A 21,127-nucleotide genomic window follows, 5' to 3' on the forward strand; every position below is an offset into this window, starting at 1 on the left:
TCTGGCTGAAATAACTCAACTCGTAATGAGGCCCTAAAAGGGCATTCAGCACAAGCATACATACCACAGGAAGCAGTCAGCACACTGCGGCACAATGTCAACCTTAAAAACAATAATTGGCAAAACCAATAGGCCTGACATGAGCTGTCAGCCTTTTGCCTTTGTCAATGGTTTTTTGGTTTTCTCATGGTTTTTGTAAAACTTTATTATCGAAGAAACCATTGGGCTATCGATAAAATAGAAAACCCTGGCTAAAAACATAAATATGTTTGGGGTCTTAGAAAGCACACATTGCAATAGCAGTCCCTGTTACTAAAGATAACTGCTTTATGTCCCAACAGGCTCTTTGTGAAGGAGCAGAATGCCATAATTGACAGTGAAATTAGTGAATGGCTGAAGTGAATTAAAAATGTGAATGATACATTTGTAAAGAATTGTTGTGCATTTATATTTTTGTACATCATTAACAGTGTGCAGACTATAGTTTTACATGCAGTTACACATGTGTACACTCATATAGTATTATTGTCTTTGAAAGAAATGTTCTATGATGTGCAAAAGTATGTTTTCCTAACTCTTATCAACTAGGCATCAATTTGGGCCTAGCAGCCATGTTTCCAAAATTGATGTTACCCTTGTGCTTCTTCTGCATATTTCACTGCCTGTCATTTCTGCAGCATAAAGTCAAGTAAAATAGTATTTGTTTCTTTTCCATTATCATTCTTTATGCTGCTTTTGATTAACTTTACCTGTTTCAGTCACAAAACTGCATCTATTTCTTCAAGGTCTATCCACTACATCGCTGTACTCTTTTCATTCACATTACGCTATGCTTATGCACCTAGTTTATTCCATCTTCAAATGACTTTAGCATGTAGGGGCAGAATAATAATTCATGAAGTGGGATAGAACTTAGGTGCTATTGCAATATAACATTTTATGAGACCGTGCACTGATCTGCTATGAATGTAACATTTTCAGTCATACCACAATGAGTCTGCAGTTCTATTAATTTCATATGCAAAAATAATTTGTAAAAGCCTTCTAATTTAGAGTGAGCCAGAGACTTTCCTGTTCTACTAGGCATGCTGTCTCTTTCACTCTGGATTTTGCTGGCCACTTGGCACTTAGAGTATTTTTGATTTTGCATTTCTCTATAGTGTTCTATTTGCTGAGAATCTTTATGACAATTAACTTGCAATGTACTTTAACATTTTTGTGGTAAATCTATAAACTATTCCGTTGATCTAGAACTCAGTTATTGCATGGGGTCTTTTACTTAATTGGCTGTATTTCTGACCTTTTTGATGTGCTGAGAGGTGCCTTACCTCGGTGACACATTGCCTCATTAAACTGAGATTTAACATTGTCTCTGATTCATTGAAATTGTGGGTATTCTGTTGAGGTACATTTTGAGGTGTCAATATTGCAGGTTACCCACTCTCACAACCATAGACTAACAGATAAAGAAGGCTGGCTGGCATATATATACATATATATATATATATATATATATATATATATATATATATATATATATACATAATTTTAGTAAAGTCAAAAGGTCTTAACTACTTAGCTAACGCCAAGCCTAATAATTGTACCCTAAACAAACTTCTACCCTTCAGGATGGAATTATAAAGCCCAGAAATACAACAGGATTGGGCTGAACTTCCACCGAAGAAAACTGAAATGCACACATCTGAAAAATAGCCCAGACCTGCCTGAAATTAGTTGAACAAATACCCTGGCGTGTGGGAGTCTTGCAAAGGGGGAGGTCCAAACTCAACACTGAAAAGCTGAAATAGTGGTAATCAGGACACAATCAGGTCACAAGTTTACTTCTTCAAGGATGTTGTATGCATACATTAATATAACAAGCATTTGCAATGCAATGGGTCTCGCATTTGCTCGAGTTAAAGCTATTAGCGTTGTAAACCCCTAACCAGACTTTTCTTGCCACATAAGTTGAAAATGAAAAGTAATACAGTTTCACATAAGTGAGCCGATTCATAGCACCACGGCATTAGGGTGAAGCAGCACACAAAAGGAAAAAGAAGTTCGCTGGCAGTCAAATATATCAGCAAAAGTGGAATTAGCCATGTAACAGGGGCGATGTCCAAGGCGGTAACTAAACCGCCACAAGGAGGGACAAACGTAAAGCATTTACCAACTAACATAAAGGATTTTTGAAGGGCAAGCCCACGAACGAGTTATAGTGATGGGCGTGCGGTGAACATGGTTAAAAGCCCGAATACATAGTATATTTGGCACCTAATAGGCTTTCACAGGCTGGACTATAGCCAAATAGCCGCTGCCCCCAGTGCAACGGGGAACACGCAGATTTTTTCCATATGGTCTAGTCATGCCCGATCTTGCAGGTCTACTGGGGAAAGGTTGTAAGCGACTTAAATAATACAATAGGGACGGAGCTCCGACTCTCTGCCAGTATGGTATTACTGGGGATTATGGAGGCGGTGATGCGGTCGCGGAGTAACCGAGCTTTCATTGGGACGGCCTTGCTGGTGGCCAAAAGAGACATAGCCGCGGCATGGACATCGCCTGCCGGCCCATCCCTGTAGAAATGGAGAAAAGGAGTAGACTGGTGTGCAATCCAAGAGAAACAAATATATGAATCGCGAGGATGCCCTCGGAAATATGAAAAGATATGGGGCCCGTGCCTTGGAACACTGTCATAGACTAGACTGGAGTGTCCTCCTCCCCACCGAGTAAAACCAGGGTAGTACACATGCTCTCCCCCGAGATGAAGAAGATGTGCATGTATACAACAAATGTATAACATTGAACTGTCTGGTTGTACCTGTACTAAAATGTTGTTGCCAAAATTCTCTGAAAACAATAAAATTTGATTATAAAAAATAAAATTAAAAAAAAAGCCTGAATACATACCAACACGTTGGAAAAGCAGCGCTTGCACACTGCTATGCTCAACCTAAAAAAAATACTACTATCATAATTACCAATATTATTATTTGTTGTTGTTCATGTTGTTAATAATAACACTGTATTTATTTTTATGCACTGTAAAAGGTATTATTAGCACCCTCCAGATGCTATTCCACAGCATCACACCGTTTAAATTACACCAAAACCAGGGGATACACTAGCAGACACTTATCTATGTACACAACACTGAACACAATTCACCTCTGGCCTTTAGAAACTAATAACACAACACAACATCTCCTTTTCCATAGACCATATAATAATGGTGTTTTAAAGTGGTTAATGATTAAACTACCAACAAATCTAGAGATTTAGGCAAAAACAATTCTGTGCCTAAAATTGTGGGAGTTATTCCACTTTGTTCAAAGTCTAAATACTGCTGCATTTAAAAAATGGGAGTAAATGCTTTCTCAACAAAACAGGGTAGTCAACACAGCTGGATGACATAAGACGTCCTGCCTTTCTGACTGATGTTGTTTTTCAGTTCTGGAAACAAAATGGGAGGCAGAGTAAATAATGGTATTAATCGGAGTCACTATCCATCCACAATGATTGAATGGAGGGACGCAGAGAGTCTCTCTCTCTAATTGAAGAGGAAGCAACTGGACCTCTGCCACTTTGAAAGAACGTGGAAGGCTACAAAAAAGATCGCCATCTTCTGAACACAATCTCAAATGAGGAAGGCTCTTACTTCCCTGGATAACACTCTTCGACATTTCAGTTTTTTATAGATATAAGAAATGCAACAGGAATAACGCTGAGTTCTGGGTGGTCCCCATTTTGCCACAGATGTTCCTCCCTGCAATCACCCAAGTGTACAGATGGCTGTCTCCTCCTGGGTCCCTTCCACACAATGTGAATGATTTTAGTTCGCGGCCACTTCTGCAAAGAGCAGCCCGTGGCCAGGGCTGGGGTCGGAGGGGGATGGTAGTGTTCTGGGCCACTTGTGTGAATGGCTGTGGGCCCTTGTTGGGTTGGGTTGGGTGCGGGTCGGTAACATCAGAATAATTTTGAGAAAACAGAGCTATGGCTGCAGTAGATAAGCACTGACAGCACATGCCTCGTGGGCACAGAGGCTAGGGATGTCGGGGGTGTCTTGGGGTGTCCTGGTGCAAAGAACTCTCCCTTTTATAGCAGTGTTGGTATTTTCGGGTTAGGCTATCAATGAGAGAGCAGGTAAGTACTTTGGAGAAAAAGAGATTAGAGAGAGCAGAAAAGAGAGGACAAGCATTGTCAAAGCCAATCAGTCTCTTCCTTTAAAAGTAATGCAGACTTATTTGCTTTGCTGATGCTGTTCCACTTCGGCAAAGAGAAAAAAAAAGCTTTTTTGCAAAGGCAGAACACTATTGACAGTAAAAGAAAGGAAAAAAGTGTGATGATTTATATGGATGCATTTGTCGTACAAAAGGCTCACATTTGTGTCATGATGCTACAACGACCCTGCACGATGACTTATATGTGATTGTGTCACCACAAATGTGTTCATGCTATAACAAAGCCTCATTTTTTCATTTATTGTTCCAGATGGCGGTAAATAAAATAAAAAATCTAATAAAATCTCCCCGAAAGCACTGGTTCAGAAAGGAAAAGCATGGAAGCAAATTGCCACTGTTGGGTTCTAAAAAACAAAAATATTTGAAGAAAAAAAAAAACGTGGAGGGGTGGGGGGCAATGGAAGAGGTGGGAGGCAGTGGGGAGAAGGAAGACAATGCTACCATGTACAAGGAGCAGAGGGTATGGAGCAACAGAGGATCAGGGGCGCGGTCGAAAATATTTTTACAAAGCCAGCAGAGGAAGCAATGGAATAGCTGTTGGCGGAGGGGGGAGCAATACGGAGAGGGGTGAGGATTTGATAGGGGAAGCAACACATGAGGGAGACAGCGAGTAAACACATGCACTCCACAGAGTGTTAAAAGTAAAAGAAAATGCCTGAATGCAAGCAGTGGAAGGGGGCAAGTCGTCAAATCACAACACAGCAAAGAAGAAATGACCTGGAGGAGGGAGAAGAAAGAATAGGGAAGAAAGCTATAGAATAAAGGGGAAGGAAATAAGGTAGACAAGAAAGCCGCCCAATCAAGAGCAAGGGACTGACGACAAGACCTAATGGGAAAAAGTGGTAGGTTAAGCCATCTGTCAGGTTAAGGCTTAGGGCTTTGTTTGGAGTTGGGTGCTGATGATAACATCCGTGATCTGTGCTAAACTTGGAGAACAATCTACTTGCAGAATTTCCTCCATTACCCCAACGGTGGAGGAAACTTCACTGGTAGATTACTCCCTGGAGTTAGTACAGTGTTAGGCCAGAGCCTTTTAAATTCAGCAACCTGAGAGACAGTTCAGCTGTCTAAAGCCAAATCATATGTTTGTCATTTAAAGGCCAGATCTGGTGTTAGGCTGAAGCCTTTACAATTTATATCTCCTGAGCAGGACTAGCGTTAGGGTGATGTAGCCACACTTAGCGCTGCACGGGGGGCTGTGTTTAGAAATGGATTTAAAAGCACCTGCTGCAGACTTCCTTGTATGTCCCGAAGTTTTCAGGAGCAATAATTAACTCTGGTGAATAATGTCCCTGCTGGAGGGAGAATGGTGTTTTGTCTAGAGTCAGTTTTAGCTCATAATAAAGAAGCCCAGTGGGTTAACACGCCTGCTGCAAAGAACATGTACCATGCAGATTACAGAACTGAGTTTTACCATGAATAATTCAGTGGTTACTGCCTTTGTCACAGAGATCCTCTAGTTCCTTGAAGTTCCTAAGGTACAATCCTACTATACCACAGTGACCTGTGAACTGTTGTCAAAGAGCTGCAAGCAAACTGCATAGTATAGGTTAGAACATTATGTTTTACCCCAGTCTTTCATTGTCCCAATGTAGCTAAAAAAGTGCTTGTTTGGGTAGAAATACATTCTTATTAGTAAAGCCATCCCCAACTACAGTGGTATATTTTAAATCCAGAGTTTGTGCTTCTCCAGACCAAACACTCTTAAATATTCTGCCTACTAGTATGGATGACGCGATTCCTACACCTTGTAATCATTGTCTTATATAACATTCTCCATAGACTGATTTACACATATATGATACATTGTCGCTGTGTAATGTGTGTGATCTAAAGTGCTCTGGCATCCTACACTGGTATGAGTAGCACTATAAAACAAATGAAATGTATGTAAGAGAGGGGCTGTAGAGAGGTATGGGGCGCTCTTAGAGGGTGGTAGAGATGGAATCCATGGAGGAGGTCATTGGGGGTGCTTACAAAGATTGTTGCACTTGGCACCACCAATGCTAAAGCTGGCTCTGCTCCTGAGGGGTAGCTTTGCTTTCTAATTTTAGGTCGTGTGGGCCTCTGTCACCTTTGAGATAGTTCTACTGTCCCAGCCTTAAATTTAGTATCACCAAAGTAGGTCGATTATATGATGTCTTTGAGGAGAGATTGTGGGGACGATGGTAAGAACTCCTATTCCCCTTCCTCCATCCACTTAAATTCAGGTTCTTAGCAATACTATTCTTTTGATATCAGTAACCCATTTTTAAAAACCCTATCTGCCCTCTAGATTTGATAGGACTTTTGAAACCGCGATGAAGCCAAACCTTGCCTCGAGGGGCGTCTGCAGTCCACACAGACGAACAGTGTCTTCTCGGGCCAAGAATAAAACATGTATGGGAATGTACTTAAGTCATTAGACAAGCTTCAGAGGAAAATATACTAATTATGCGAAACATTAACAAACAAATGAAAGCAGGAGATAGGAGGGACCACCTGGGATGATCACTGGGAAAGTAACAGTGGGGGCAATCCTTTAAGAAAGCAGAAGCACTTCTGCCCATCCCGCTGCCTCCCCTCTTGGCTAGATTACTGAGGAAGCGCCAGGAAGGAGTCGCTGAAGGGATAATGCCAGCTTGAAAGTTGTGCTTTGACTGGGCAGTGGGCACCGCCGAGCAGTGAAAGGGTTTTATGTAAAAAGAACGTGGAGCCCTGAGCTTAAGCTGCTGGGTAAAGGCCTGCTTGGCTGAACTGGCAAGACTTAAGAGAAATCTCTGCCCTAATGAAGATGGAATGAAATAAGGAAGGGCCGCTACCCTGGAGAGTAGGAGGGGAAAGTCCCAAAACAGTTCACTTGTGTATGTATAAAAAAATCCCAGAATTATGAATGGACTGGTGTATTCTAAGGAGAAATTATGACCTTTTTTGTGTCCTTGGCACATGCCTGTCATTCTTAACCCTACCATAATTAAGCAACTAGGGCCATATTTATGGAAGGTTTGCATCGCCTTAGCGCCATTTATTTTGGCACTAACCTAACTCCATATTTCTACTTTGACGCTAGACCCGTCTAGCGTCAAACTTATGGAGTTAGTGCCATTTTTAGGAAGCACCAACCCATCTTGCATTATTGACATGCAAGGTGGCGTTCCCTTCCTAAAAATTACGCTAGTCCCCCAACACCATATTTAATTCCCGACACTGAAACGACGCACAACTGGAAGGCGGGCTTAAATAATGTCTCTAAGCCTGTTTAGTGTCATTATTTAACACCTGGTCAGACCAGGCGTTAAAGTGCAGGTAGGCCCATTTCCATATGGCCGATATTTTACTGCTAACCAGCCCAATGTAATTTCTGACCCACTAGCGCCATTTCCCCTAACGCCATCCCTCATTGGCTAGCATCTTTTTTTGAGACGCTAGCCATTCCTTCACGCCATCGTGCGTCATGTTATAAATATGGCACATGGATGGCATTAGGGAATAGTGTTAGCCGGCATTAAAAAAAATTACACAGAACTGCGTTAGTGCAGTCGTGCGCCATTTTCCATAAAAATGGGCCTAATACTCAATGGGTTAGGGAAAATGTGCATCTGCACCTTTTATCTTCACACTGCAAATGTGTTTTTTACAAAAATTACTTTCAGTCCACCACCTGAAATAATTGCTGTGTTTGCAGCATTTTCTTCCCTTGCACTGCTTCTGGCAGTGCAACAAGTGTGGGACAAGGTGTTGCAAGTACTTATCAATAGCCACAAAAATGGGACTTTGTGGGTGAAAACCACTGTGGCAAAGCCATGGACCAACCGGTCACCTTTACTGCCTCTGACTGGAATATCCCACACATTTTGAGAGTTAACATGGAGCTGTCAGCGAGTAAATGGTTTAATATAAATTAATGGACACTGGCTGGGATGATTCAAGAGGGTTTGTTGTACTACCCCACCCACCATTAAATAATTGAAAGCAAATAGCAAAACGTGCAATTTATGACATAATAGTACACGTATATCCCATGAAACACACCCTAGAAATACTACATAGTTGCAGGTACCACAGATAGAAATTCAATTGTTTTCAATTTGGATTTTGGGGAAATGCAATGGGGGACGGAGGACAGCGTCTTCATCCCTTCTTCACTGATAGTCCCTCAACTATCCTACTGAAAAGGTCCTCAGCTTGATGTCACTATGCAGGCTCCCAATCAAGCTGAGTGTTATATTTAAGACTCTTGGCATGGCCTGGAAGACTCTTCACAGAACAGCTTCCTCCTACCTCTTTCAAGTGATGATACCTTATTAGCTGCACCAAATGCCTAGGGTCAACCAGCTAAAACAAACTCTCTATCTGCCTACTAGATTTAGTCACACCTCATATTGCGTCAGTAATTGTGACTTTAAGAGCTTCATTTACAAGAATCTGACGCATTGGCACCGATGGTCAAATTTCTTGAACTGCCCTACGACCCCCTAAAGACACCATAGATGCACTGTCTTTACAATGCAGAGCTTCATGGTGCACACTTTCACAGATGCACCAGGAATTCTGACGCATCTGTGGCGCTAAACTCATGCATTTCTGTACTAGTATCAAAAAACTGATGATACTCCAGCAATGCCAGAAGGCCCATGGAGAAAAGCCCTGCATCAGTTTTACGCCTGCTCTGAGCAGGTGGTAAAATTCTGACTCAGTGAAGTCACAGGATGACGCACTGAAATGTTGTAAATTTCACTGCGTCAGTTCTGCGCAGCTTTTCCTGTGGGAGCGCCTTCCTTGCATACATTGTACCTGGTGCAGGTATAATGTGATGCAAGGCTCTACAAACTGACGCATTGGGCACAATGCGTCAGTTTGTAAATGTGGAGCAATGTAGAGGTATTGTCATCCACAAAATTCCAGATTTGTGCGTTTTTACAAACCTTTGGTAGAGGTTTTCTCACACGGAAGCCAGTTGCCGATTTAGTCCTCCCATGTGCACGAGTAAATCTATCTTCAGCAGGGGAAGTTGGTGAGAACACACATAAATTTAGTAGATATGTAAAGGAATGGATTTTTCAAAGGGTTATTGCTTTCCCTAGGAGAAAAATGTAATACACTGCAAATGCGCTGTCTAATGCAAAAGAATACACTCTCTACGTTTACCCATGAAAAAATGTACACTTGCTATATTTGTATATGCCTAAATGTTTAGTAATTTGCATACTCTTTGGACGTGCTATTGGTCACTATCAAAATATTTTATTGTAACAAACACGTGTATGCACATTACTGAATGACACTAGAAATAAATAGTGCCACAAGACTTTATGCACCGTAAAACATAAAAATATAAAGTAATACAAGATATGACTCATAGTGGAAGTGAGCACAGGAGCGTGAAGAAAATTAGTGATACATAGTTAACGTCTTGCAAGATGAATCTATACATCTGGGAATTAAAGATAGTAAAAAATAACAAACTTTAGATAAAAGTTTGCTGCGACTAGTGTTAAAGAAAGATGCTATGAAGAGCAAAAAATATGAATAATTAAAAATAACTTTGAGTTCATCCAAACTGTATTATCAAATTCTGGGCAACAAATAATAAGCAAGCTGTAGAAGGGGAAGCAAGAAGACATTCTGCAAATAAAAGTAACTATAACTCGTGCCCCCGCCTTGTACAGTTTTCTCATCAATAATTTCACTGCAAATGGTGCAGTGATATTATCAATTAAGTTATAGATGATGTGATCATTGATGTAAAATGTTGGTTAATTAGCAGTGTAGGGCGAGGGCATGAGTAATAGTTACCTTAGAGCACGAGTTATAGTTACTTGAAATAACTATAACTACAACTGCTGAATTTCTATGTTTTTTGTGTGTAAAATCTAATACTAACTATTACGTCCCTGTAATCCTTGTTTTTTTCAGTGAATTTCGAAGTTTATTTTTTTTTAAAGTAACTCCTAACCATAAAGTCCCTGTAATCTTTGTTTTTTTCAGTGAATTTCTGTTTTTAATGCTATTTCCTAACTATAATGTCCCTGTAACCTGGGTGTGCGAATGGTTGTGTAAGTGTGTGGTCGGGTGTGTGAGTGCATGTGTGACTGTCTGTTTGGATCTATGAGTGGGTGTGGGAGTGGCTATCTTTGTGTGTGAATAGGTGTGTGAGTGGCTTTGTGGGTGTGTGAATGGTTTGTGGGTCTGTGAGTAGGTGTTTGAGTGGCTGTATGGGTGTGTGAGTGGTTGTATGGGTGTGTAAGTGGGTGTGTGAGGCCGGCTCTGAGGTGGGGCGACCAGTGCAGCAGCACCTGACACTGACTTTGGTGGTGGTGCTGTGTTTAAAAATAGCTGATGTTTTTTTCCTTGAGCATCCAGCAATTTTCAGGTAACAATAAAAATGTTAGAATAACTCTGACAATTAATGCTCCTCCTGGTGAGAGATCGGAATGTTGTCTAGTGGCAGTTTTGATGCATCATAAAGTAGCACAGAGGGTTAATGTGCCTGCTGCAAAGAATGTGCACCATGCATATCACAGACCTGAGTGTGAGTGAACTATGGGTAGCGCTATAAATAAATGAAATGCATGCCAGAGAGGGGCTCTGGGGAGAAGAAGGACACTGTTGGAGAGTGGTAGTGAGGAAATTAGTGGAGAAGAAGTTCATAGGGGTGTGCCAAACAAGACTGTTGCACAGGGCGCTATCAGCGCTAAAGCCAGCCCCGTGTGTGAGAGGCTGTGTGGGTGTGTGAGTGGTTTCCCAGGTCTGTGAGTGGGTGTGTGAGTGGCTGTATGGGTGTGTGAGTGGTTGTGTGGGTGTGTAATTGAGTGTGTGAGTAGGTGTGTGGGTCTGTGAGTTGGTGAATGTAATTTTTTTTAATTGGGGTCTGAATCTGCAAATCCTCTAACATCCACCCAAAACCGTGAGGATCAGGGAGAATCCACAGATCATTGTATGCTAAAAAAACATTTTTGGACAATTTGTTTTCCATGAGGGTTCTTGCACAGACCCCTCCATCAATACCTTGGGATCATAGTACCTCTATTATGACCCCTTCAGTCACTTTTAAATGTTATTTACCTAGCTGGGAACCAAGTCCCGATGTACAAAATGGCAGCTGAAACTTTCCTCTCAGGTTGCGGCCAAACAATTACTGCATTGCTATTGGTGTGTGGATCTGCGAATCCACCCAGATCTGCAGAGGATCTGTGGCAGATCCACATTTCTAGGTGTACATAAATCTTTTTACTTTAATACAGTGGCAGCTAATGGGAGGGAAAAGGGCGGGTTGTTTTTGCAGGGCAGGAGTGGGGGGAACAACAACAATAAAAAATATATATTAATAAAAAATAAAATGTACCTTACGGGCCGCGCCAGTGTTGCTCCTCTCCTCTTCTGCAGGCACAGGCTCACAGCCTACCCTGCTTCCAATCCTAACGCTGCTTTCATGCTGCTGGCAGCATGAAAGCAGCGTTAGGACTGGACGGAGCGCCCAGCCAGGGCGCTCTGAGGCAGAGTGAAAGTCTCTCCCTGCTATCTCCAACCCAGCAACGCAGTGCCTGCTTGGTTGGAGACAGTCCAGTGTGCATGTGTGTTTGGCCGGCCCGAGATGGCCGGACAAACATACATGCACATGGAGGGGAGAGTGCTGTGCACTCCCCCTTCATTTCGTCACAGCCCCATGGCCCCACCCATTTTACTATGAAATGATAATAAACATAGTTTATTATCGTTTTATAGTAAATGTTTTGCAGCTGCTAGCAGGGGTGACGCTCCTGGGCCATAGCAGAGAAGCCAACCCTGCTTTAATAACTCCAAAACTACAGAACAGATTTACACCAAAAAACTAAAAGAGATCTAAAAATATATATATATGCCCCACCGTGCACAGTTTTCTCATATATAATTTTATTACAAATGTTGAAGTGATAATATCAGTGACGCCATAGAAGGTGTCATGAATGTTGTTCTATGTGGGGTAACTAGCTGTGCATGGTGAGGGCGCAACTTATAGTTACCTTAGAGTACGAGTTATAGTTACTTGCAATAACTCTAAATATGACAGCTGAATTTCTACAGTTTTGTGCATGTAAATTCAGAACCTAACTATAACTTCCCTGTAACCTTTGCTTTTTTTTCAGTGTATTTCTAAGATTTTTTTAAATGCTAATTCCTAACTATAGCATCCCTGTAACGCTTGTTTTTTTCAATTAATTTCTATGTTTTTTTAACACAGTGTGGGGTTGGCCGCAGGGCCTGCAGCCAACCTCCATGTTCTTTCAGCTCCACGCTGTGCATGGTCTTTGGCCATGCGTAGTGGGGTGTTGGCTTCAGATCCTGGCCTTTGGCAAGTACCTGCGGCCAACCCGCCGCATGCATTAGCTCCCACAGTATGCACGGCCTTTGGCTGTGTGCAGCAAGGGATTGGCTGCAGGGCCTGGCCTGCAGCCAGAACCTGCCCCTAACCCACGCCCGTGCTGCCAACCCCATGCCACACACAGCCTGTGGCAAGGTCCTGTGCCCAACTTCCCCATGTGCTGCCAACCCACGTGCTGCACGCCATTTCCAGTTGAGGGTTGACCACAGAGCATGCCCAAAGGCCAAACCCTGCCCCCAACCCAAACCGGTGCTGCCAACCCCATGGCATGCACAGCCTTTGGCCAGGCCCTGCGGCCAACCCCCTGCATGCTGCCAATACCATGCAGGGTTGGTTGAGTGAGTGTGTGTATTTTTTCATTGGCCTCCAGATCCACAGATCCATTGTGGATTTACACTGGGGGTCGCACTTAGCCACACGGTGGATCCGTGGACTGCAGATTGGCCCAGAAGAAAATTTGGGCACATTTTTTGCCCATGGGGTGCCCCTCAGGGACCCCTCCATCTGTCCTATGGAGTCAGTTTACCACTATCCTAAACCCTTTTCTCACTTTTCACTTTTATTTTCCACCCCGCACACAAGCCGATTAACAAAATGGTGGCTGCAACTATTCTCTCAGGTTGCGTCCAGCCAATCTGAGCTTTGCTTTTCACCCCGATCTGCGATCCCCTGCGGGTGAATCAGTGGAGGATCCGCATCCCTAGACATCTACATTTCTTTTTCCTTTAATATCACCAAAACTACTGAACGGATTTCCACCAAATAACAAAAATGGCGATTTCTGGACCAAAAGCTAGACTTCTGCCAAATTTGGTGCCATTCCATTCAGTGGTTCAGGCTGTAGTTGTGTCTAAGTATCCCTATGGAAATTTCATGGAGAAAAAGCGTTTTGTGCGCCCCCCCCTTTTTGTCGACTCCCACTCGACGAATCACCTCAAAACTTATGGAACCTAGGCCCTAACTATAACTACCTACTGGCGACAGCCAGTAGGAAATTTGTACACATATGTGTTTATATTTATATATATATATATATATATACTCTCCTCCTACTTCACTGAAGACAGGCACTCCAAGAGAGAGTGAATTTGCAGCATTTATTTTTTAATCAAGGGAAACAGGAACGCGTATCAGCATGACTGCCTTTGTCAACCTGTTCGGAGCCATGTTTGCTCACTATTTATATAGTCACATGACCCCATTAGCAAACATTCTTGAACTATAAACAATCTCTTTAAAATGTTGTCAACATTTCATTACATGACTGCCATGACATGTACACAATATCTGCATTATCTGGAATTTTATTATTCCACTAATATTGTAAAGACATTCTTTCGTGAAACAGCCTAAATATTATATAACAAGGTAGATAGTTATAAAATTGCTGTATTACGGGTACATAAAACAAACAACACAGTATGTGAAAATACATAATCTCTGATTTATTTATAATTATACTTATTCATTTAAGTAATGCTTATAGAGTATTCCGAAATGTGTTGTCTGTACTTATAAGTTTTTTTCTCATATATATATATCTTCAACACTTCTTGTTCTTTTAAGCCATTCTTCCTTCATTTTACCCCTCTTTTCACATTTTCTTCCTTTCACTATTCCTTCCTTATCCATTCAGCTCAACAGGCCTTTGGCTCCAGTCACAGCCACCACTTTAGCTGCTAAAGCAGGGTTCATCACTCCGCAGAGAAGGGGGGACAGAAATGAGAGTCATAAGGAAGCAGGATATGCACTTAGGTTTAAAGGCAGGTGAAGGTTTTAAACCAAGTCCCTGTGGTATGAATCTGAAATAGAGCTCTCTACACAGCAGAGCTCCAAACTCCCCCAGCGATACAGAAGAAGTAATCTCTGCTCATTGTCAGAAACTACAGCACAACCTCTTCTAAAGGTTCAAAGGGAAATCTTTAGCAATACTCACAAGACCGACCCTCATCAAAGGGAATGAGAAAACATGATGTACTGAATATGTAAGTCATTGTTTATATTTAAGCAGGGCCATTTGAATTATTTACAGCAGTGTGGGTTTCCACATACTTATTTATCTTCAGGATTAGCCACATAATCCTCAACCGCTGCAAAATCTGCAGATTTTAACAAAAAATAACGATTTTGCTTCCAGCCCAAACAGATCAAAAGTTACTCAAAACAGTACAACATGTGTTCCTGCACAGCAGTATGCCCTTCTCAGAAGTTGACCAATCATCTTTCAGTAGCTTAATGCTGTATTTGGTTGTTAAACTGGTACTAATGAGATGAAACCTTTGCCCAGACAGTGTTAGCATGAGTAAAAAAAAAAGACAACATATTGAAATAATACTATCACAGAGTATGCCGCATTACGTTGCATAATTTGCCTTTTCTTGACACATAATTTAGTCAATACTGCCACATAATTTGGTCCTTCCCTTCCACATAACTTCAGTGGCCCTGTTAATAAGTATCAGTGCATAATACTTGTCACGTGGAACTAATTTAATCAGAGCTATATGCCAACTGGTCTTTGAGCTCTGTAAATTGTTTGAGTTAATTTCAGTATTTAATTTATTTTCTATGTCAAAATGAATACTCCAAATCAAATGAGCAGTGCTGGACTCTTAAATCAATTTCATCATATATATATATTATAGTTTTGATTTTCACCTTTTATGGTACAACACTTTATGGTGTGAGAGAAGAGAATTAAAAGTGCAGACAACGCAGTGCTCACATATAAATACACAAACAGAAACAAGATATTATTATAATACACTACATATTTCCCAATAGTGCTGCGAAAGTAGTAACTACATGGGGTAGCCTATGTGTCAGGGCTTCTCCCTTGTTCTCCCTTGTTCAATACTTTGGGACTCATTTACAAGCCCCTCTGCACCGCTGCGAGCGCGTCTGGCCTTATTTGGTCTTTGATAATTTATTTATAAGGGGACAAGTTAGAGGATCGATGGACCTTTTGACTCCGCTAAGAATGATCCACCATGGATACCAATTTTACTTATGACCTAACCAGCAACAATACAACTTGTTTAACAAATCATTATCAGGAATCTTGAGTCAGTAAACTTTACACACCATGGCCCATGTGGCCATGAATAACCACACCTCTGGTAAAGTTCGAAAATGTATTTTCCTAGATTAACAATGCTAATATCACGTAAAGTAATCTTAAAACCAAATGATAAACATATACGAACAACACAGGCTGACCAAAGCAGCGGAAAAATAATAATCTAACCAAAGCATTTATTTTTAAACATTCAAGTGTAAGCGTACAAATTAATAACAACAATCACTGAGCAGTAGAAATGTCATACATCTAGACTCAACAGGTGAATAAAATTGCATTTCTGTTATAACTCTCCTGAATGGATCAGCAAGCTGTGACTTCGTTAGCTGGGCATCTGTCTGGTCAGCTTCGGCAGTGGAAAGTGAAGAGGATTGGCTCAGACATGACTGGGCTCTAAGTTAACTGAACCAACTTAGAAAGGACATCAAACTAAGGAAACAGCATCAATAACATTAACAAAATTACGCGATGAGGCTAAAGGCTAGGAAGAAAGGGCATCTGGAACTGCACTGCTCCTGGTAAGTACAGTCGGGATAAGTCAAATCCACAAAGGCAATTTCTCAAGCTGTCATTGGCCAGAATATTGGGTGTTTATAGTAGAACCAATAAACATTCATTCTTAAATCTGTGATACAGTTAGTCAGTGTTTCACACGTCGAAGATTGGCTCCTCTTCTACCGTTCCAATCACCAGTTTTCGTCAGTTAACTTTTTAGCTGCAATCATAACTCCAGTCAGTGAAGCCATTGTCATGCCCTGGGAACTTCAGCTATTTAACATATTACCCATTATGCTCATGCTAATGGCTGCCTCATGTAACATTTCGCTCCTGTGGAGTGCTTGTCTTACAATGCATTAAGGATTTTTTTACATTTCATAAGTACACTGAATCATCTCACATTAAACTCTTTTTCTGATAGACCAATTTTAATAATAAAGCAATTGATTTTGTTTTTTTTTTTCCCTGCAGAAGGTGTTTAAACATTTTAATTAGGACTCAAAATGCAAGTCAGACCTATTGCCTTTGCCAGTGCATCTTAAGCGTCAGGCTACGGTCCAGAGCAAGAGAGAGAAAGTCAGAAAATGGAGATAAAAGAAGGAAAAGAAAGACAGCAAAGGAATGTCAAAAGGAGAAAGCGGTGTGAAAAGGAACCTGCAACACTGAGATGAAGTGTCAGGAAGTGGAAGGTTGTGGACGAAAAAGACAGAGGCCCTCATTATGACCTTGGCGGGCGGCTGCAGCCGCCCACCAAGATCTGACCGCCAATGCGGCCTCACCCCGCCGCGGTCATTATGAGATCCCTGCTGAGCCGGCGGGCGGAAACCTGGTTTCCGCCCGCCGGCCTAGCGGGGATCTTGGCCGCAACATAGGAGCCGGCTCCAAATGGAGCCGGTGGTGTTGCGGCCATGCGACGGGTGCAGTTGCACCCGTCGCGCTTTTCACTGCCTGCATAGCAGACAGTGAAAAGCTGCATGGGGCCCTGTCAGGGGGCCCCTGCACTGCCCATGCCCATGCCAGTGGCATTGGCAGTGCAGGGGCCCCCAGGGGCCAGCGACTCCCCGTACCGCCAGCCTTTTCCTGGCGGTTCAAACCGCCAGGAAAAGGCTGGCGGTCGGGGACTCGTAATCTCCTGGGCAGCGCTGCCCTGGCAGATTATCACCGCCGGGGCAAATTTGGCGAGAAACCGCCGGCCCCGACGGTGCGACCGCGGCGCTACCGCCGCAGTCGTAATCCCCTCTGAAGCACCGCCAGCCTGTTGGCGGTGCTTCAGCCAAAACAGCCCTGGTGGTCTTGGACCGCCAGGGTTGTAATGAGGGCCAAAATGTCATCATCTCTCTGCAGCCACAGTGTTTCATCAGCACAGCTGGCAGGGTCCTGAGAGAAACTTTGGGACCTAAACTTACTGTTATTTTTTTTTTATTATTTTATTTTTTTAACAATGTAACCACTGCTTGATCTCCTCCGTCCCATCAACGTGCACAGGTCCCTTTCTCCCCTCCACACTGATTGGTCTGGCCTACCCCCACTTCTGTGCATCTTTCTGCTTTTGCCTTTTCTCCTACAACCGGGCATCTGGCGCTTTGATGTCCTTTGGTTTAACGCGCTTTACCAATGCAAAATACATACACAGACATACATACATACGTATATACACACTGCCTAGTTCTGTTTCACACCTCCTCTCTTCACCCAAGCAGTGTTAAGGCCCTCCTTCTGTGCCCAGCCTCTTACCTGTTCTCTGAGGCCTCGATCCTCTGGGGGGCGTCGGGCGTCGGCGCCCCATGTGGCTCCCCGACAGCAGCAAGTACATGCGCCCCATCCTGAGCTCCAGGCTGCGAGTCCTGCCCCTCAGCTCCTTCAGGTGGCACTCGATGTCCCCCAGAATAAAGAGGGAGTGACGGCTGAGGTCTGCCAGCTGGTACAGCACGGAGTGCAGGGCGAGGCTGCACACATCCCCCATGTCCCGCAGCTCCGGCCCGCCCGGGCGAGGCGGGCATAGGCGGCCCGGGGATACGGTGCGCCGGTAGAAGGGCATGTTTTGGGCATGCGGGGTCAGAGGTCAGCGTGGGTCAAGTTCTCAGCTATTGGCGCGCAAGATCAGTGCCCGGGCAGAGAAATGGGCCCACGTAGTAGATTCAGAGGGCTGAACCGGGCAGAACAAAGTGTGCCAGACTGTGGCGGGCACTGCGTAACCAAAACTAACCAATCCTAACGGCACCTGATGCCAGCATCCCTCCTCCACTAGAGGCAGGGGCAGTTAGATCAAACATAAGTGGGAGGCTTTATGTCAGACAAAGTACACCGGGTTCCAGCGTGCACTGGGCTCCACCCTTTGAAGCATTCAAACTTCACATCAAAGATGATGGTGGCCCCTAAACTCAGAGATTCAGCAAACAAGCACCCAACAAGCCAGAGCCTTCCAAAGACACCCAACAAGAGTGCTGCGCGGTCCGGTGCAGGGACAGCAGGGCATCTCAGCGGCCCAAGCGCCAGAGAATGCAGAATATGTCAACAATTCAGGATGCAGGGACAGGGGGTTCCTGCCGCACGCCGGGATCCAGGGACAGCATGATATTGCACCAATCCATGATCCAGAGATAGACGAGTACTGAAATAACCAACCTGCAAGGACAGCAGAAAGTTACACCGGTCGAAGATACAGGGCAGTTTAATTCTAAAACAGTCTGGATGCCGAGCAACGGAATATTGCAGCACTTTGATCTATAAAGCAGCTTCCTACCACAGCACTCCAAATCCCAGGAGGAGAAGGATGTTACAGCACTCCAAACTCCATGATGCGAAAACTATTACAGCTCTCCAACCTCCAAGGGGAGGAGAATGTTACAGCACTCCAAACTCCATGGGAAAAATAATATTACAGCACTCCAACCCCGGGGGGGGGCAAGAATCTTACAGCACTCCAAGCTCCATGATGAGAAAACTATTACAGCTCTCCAACCTCCAAGGGGAGGAGAATGTTACAGCACTCCAAACTCCATGGGAAAAATAATATTACAGCACTCCAACCCCGGGGGGGGGCAAGAATCTTACAGCACTCCAAGCTCCATGATGAGAAAACTATTACAGCTCTCCAACCTCCAAGGGGAGGAGAATGTTACAGCACTCCAAACTCCATGGGAAAAAGAATATTACAGCACTCCAACCCCGGGGGGGGGCAAGAATCTTACAGCACTCCAAGCTCCATGATGAGAAAACTATTACAGCTCTCCAACCTCCAAGGGGAGGAGAATGTTACAGCACTCCAAACTCCATGGGAAAAAGAATATTACAGCACTCCAACCCCGGGGGGGGGGCAAGAATCTTACAGCACTCCAAGCTCCATGATGAGAAAACTATTACAGCTCTCCAACCTCCAAGGGGAGGAGAATGTTACAGCACTCCAAACTCCATGGGAAAAAGAATATTACAGCACTCCAAACTCCGTGGGAAAAAGAATATTACAGCACTCCAAACTCCATGGGAAAAAGAATATTACAGCACGGGGGGAGAAGAATCTTACAGCACTCCAACCTCCATGGGGAGAAGAATATTACAGCACAGCACACTCCAGAGGGAGAGGGATATTAGAGCACTCCAATCTGCAGGGGCTGAGGAATATTATAGGATACCAGTTTTCACGGGCAGCAGGATATTACAGCTGTCCTGAGTCCTGTGCAATAGAATATTATAGGAACACTAGTTTTCACGGGCAGCAGAATATTACGGCACTCCAATGTGTAGGGTCGGCAGAATACTACACCAGTTCAAGATGCACAGGACCACGTCAGAGCAGCAGGTATCACTAGATGCGAGCAACAGGTTCGGTCTCCTGGAGTCGGCAAACTTTCCCGGTACAAACTACCCTCCCAAGGTTCGTGCACCGAGTGGAGGTGCAGCGTGTCCCCAGTTCACACCAGCCTGCCCTGCACCCCGGAGTTCTGCCAGGTGATGCGATACAATCTTCCCCCAGATGTTCGGCTGACAAGCTCCAAAGTTCCTGATCATCGGAAAGGCACCGCTTTGGCCAGAGTAGCGCCTTGATTCCCTAGCGCCAAGCGGAAAGCTCTAATAGTGGCGAGCTCCGTGCTTCACTGGCAGCCAGAGTCCACACGCACTAACTCTTCCACCACGGACCAGACGCCCCTCCTGGAAGTTGCCAAGATTGCAAACACCAGAAGCTGCACAACAAAGTCCCCCATAAAACAATCCGCAGGCAAAATCCCAAGAAAGCAGACGGGGTTCGCACACACGGCAGCCAACCAGCCCTCCACTGCCGCCTCTCTCCTCTCAAAACTCCTTGGGCGATGAATGTGTTTTCATGCGTTTTGTTTTCCTTTTCTCCAGTTTGTGCTTGGCAGATTTCTCTCCACGGTGGGGAGCCCCTCTTGTCGCCTGTGAATCAGCAGATCTGTTTTTTTTTTTTTTTTTTATTTATTTTGCACGTTTTGTTTTCGGTTTAACTCCAGCAGCCTCCGCCTTTAATGACGGCCAGATGTGTGTGTATCAGCGAAGATGACATTTCTGGTGCTGAGAGAAGAGGGTGTGGACTTCCAAAAACTTTCATATTACCATGAAAGAGAGCTGGGGGAAAGGGTGTGAGCGGAGATCAGAGGCAACAGCGTTTTCCACGGAAATACTAGACCTTTACCAATTAATCTATAGGTGAGAATACAGTTAGCAGATCGTGTCCGATCCGAGCAGCAATGACAAGCAGGACCTCTAGTGGCAGGGGCGGGGAATGCACCGGCCAATTTAAGGAGCTTCTTCGGAGGCGCGCCTTCAGCTCCCTTCTTCACAATACATTTTGCTAATATAGCTTTTGTTACAACAATCTTACGAATTTGTTGATCGGTAAACATCACCGTGGTTTAAAAAAATACCATTGCAGAGAAGCTACACTATCAGATAAAGAGATGAACTACTGAATGCATAAACATAGAGCTCACACGTGAAAGCATCCAAAAC

At 43.7% G+C, this 21,127-nt stretch overlaps 1 protein-coding gene across 2 annotated transcripts in view; it reads right to left on the reverse strand.

Annotated features, from left to right (window-relative positions):
- The window catches only part of NHSL2 (NHS like 2), a 773,603-nt gene extending 755,391 nt beyond the window's left edge, over window positions 1-18,212 (reverse strand). For both annotated transcript variants that reach the window (XM_069211845.1, XM_069211844.1), the window contains exon 1: window positions 17,894-18,212. In XM_069211845.1, the coding sequence (XP_069067946.1) occupies window positions 17,894-18,197 (304 nt within the window). In that variant the 5' untranslated portion in view covers window positions 18,198-18,212. The remainder of the gene's footprint in view (window positions 1-17,893) is intronic.
- Between the last annotated feature and the right edge of the window lie 2,915 nt (window positions 18,213-21,127).

Source organism: Pleurodeles waltl, chromosome 10, assembly GCF_031143425.1.
Source record: "Pleurodeles waltl isolate 20211129_DDA chromosome 10, aPleWal1.hap1.20221129, whole genome shotgun sequence".
NCBI classification, from domain to species: Eukaryota; Metazoa; Chordata; class Amphibia; order Caudata; family Salamandridae; genus Pleurodeles; species Pleurodeles waltl.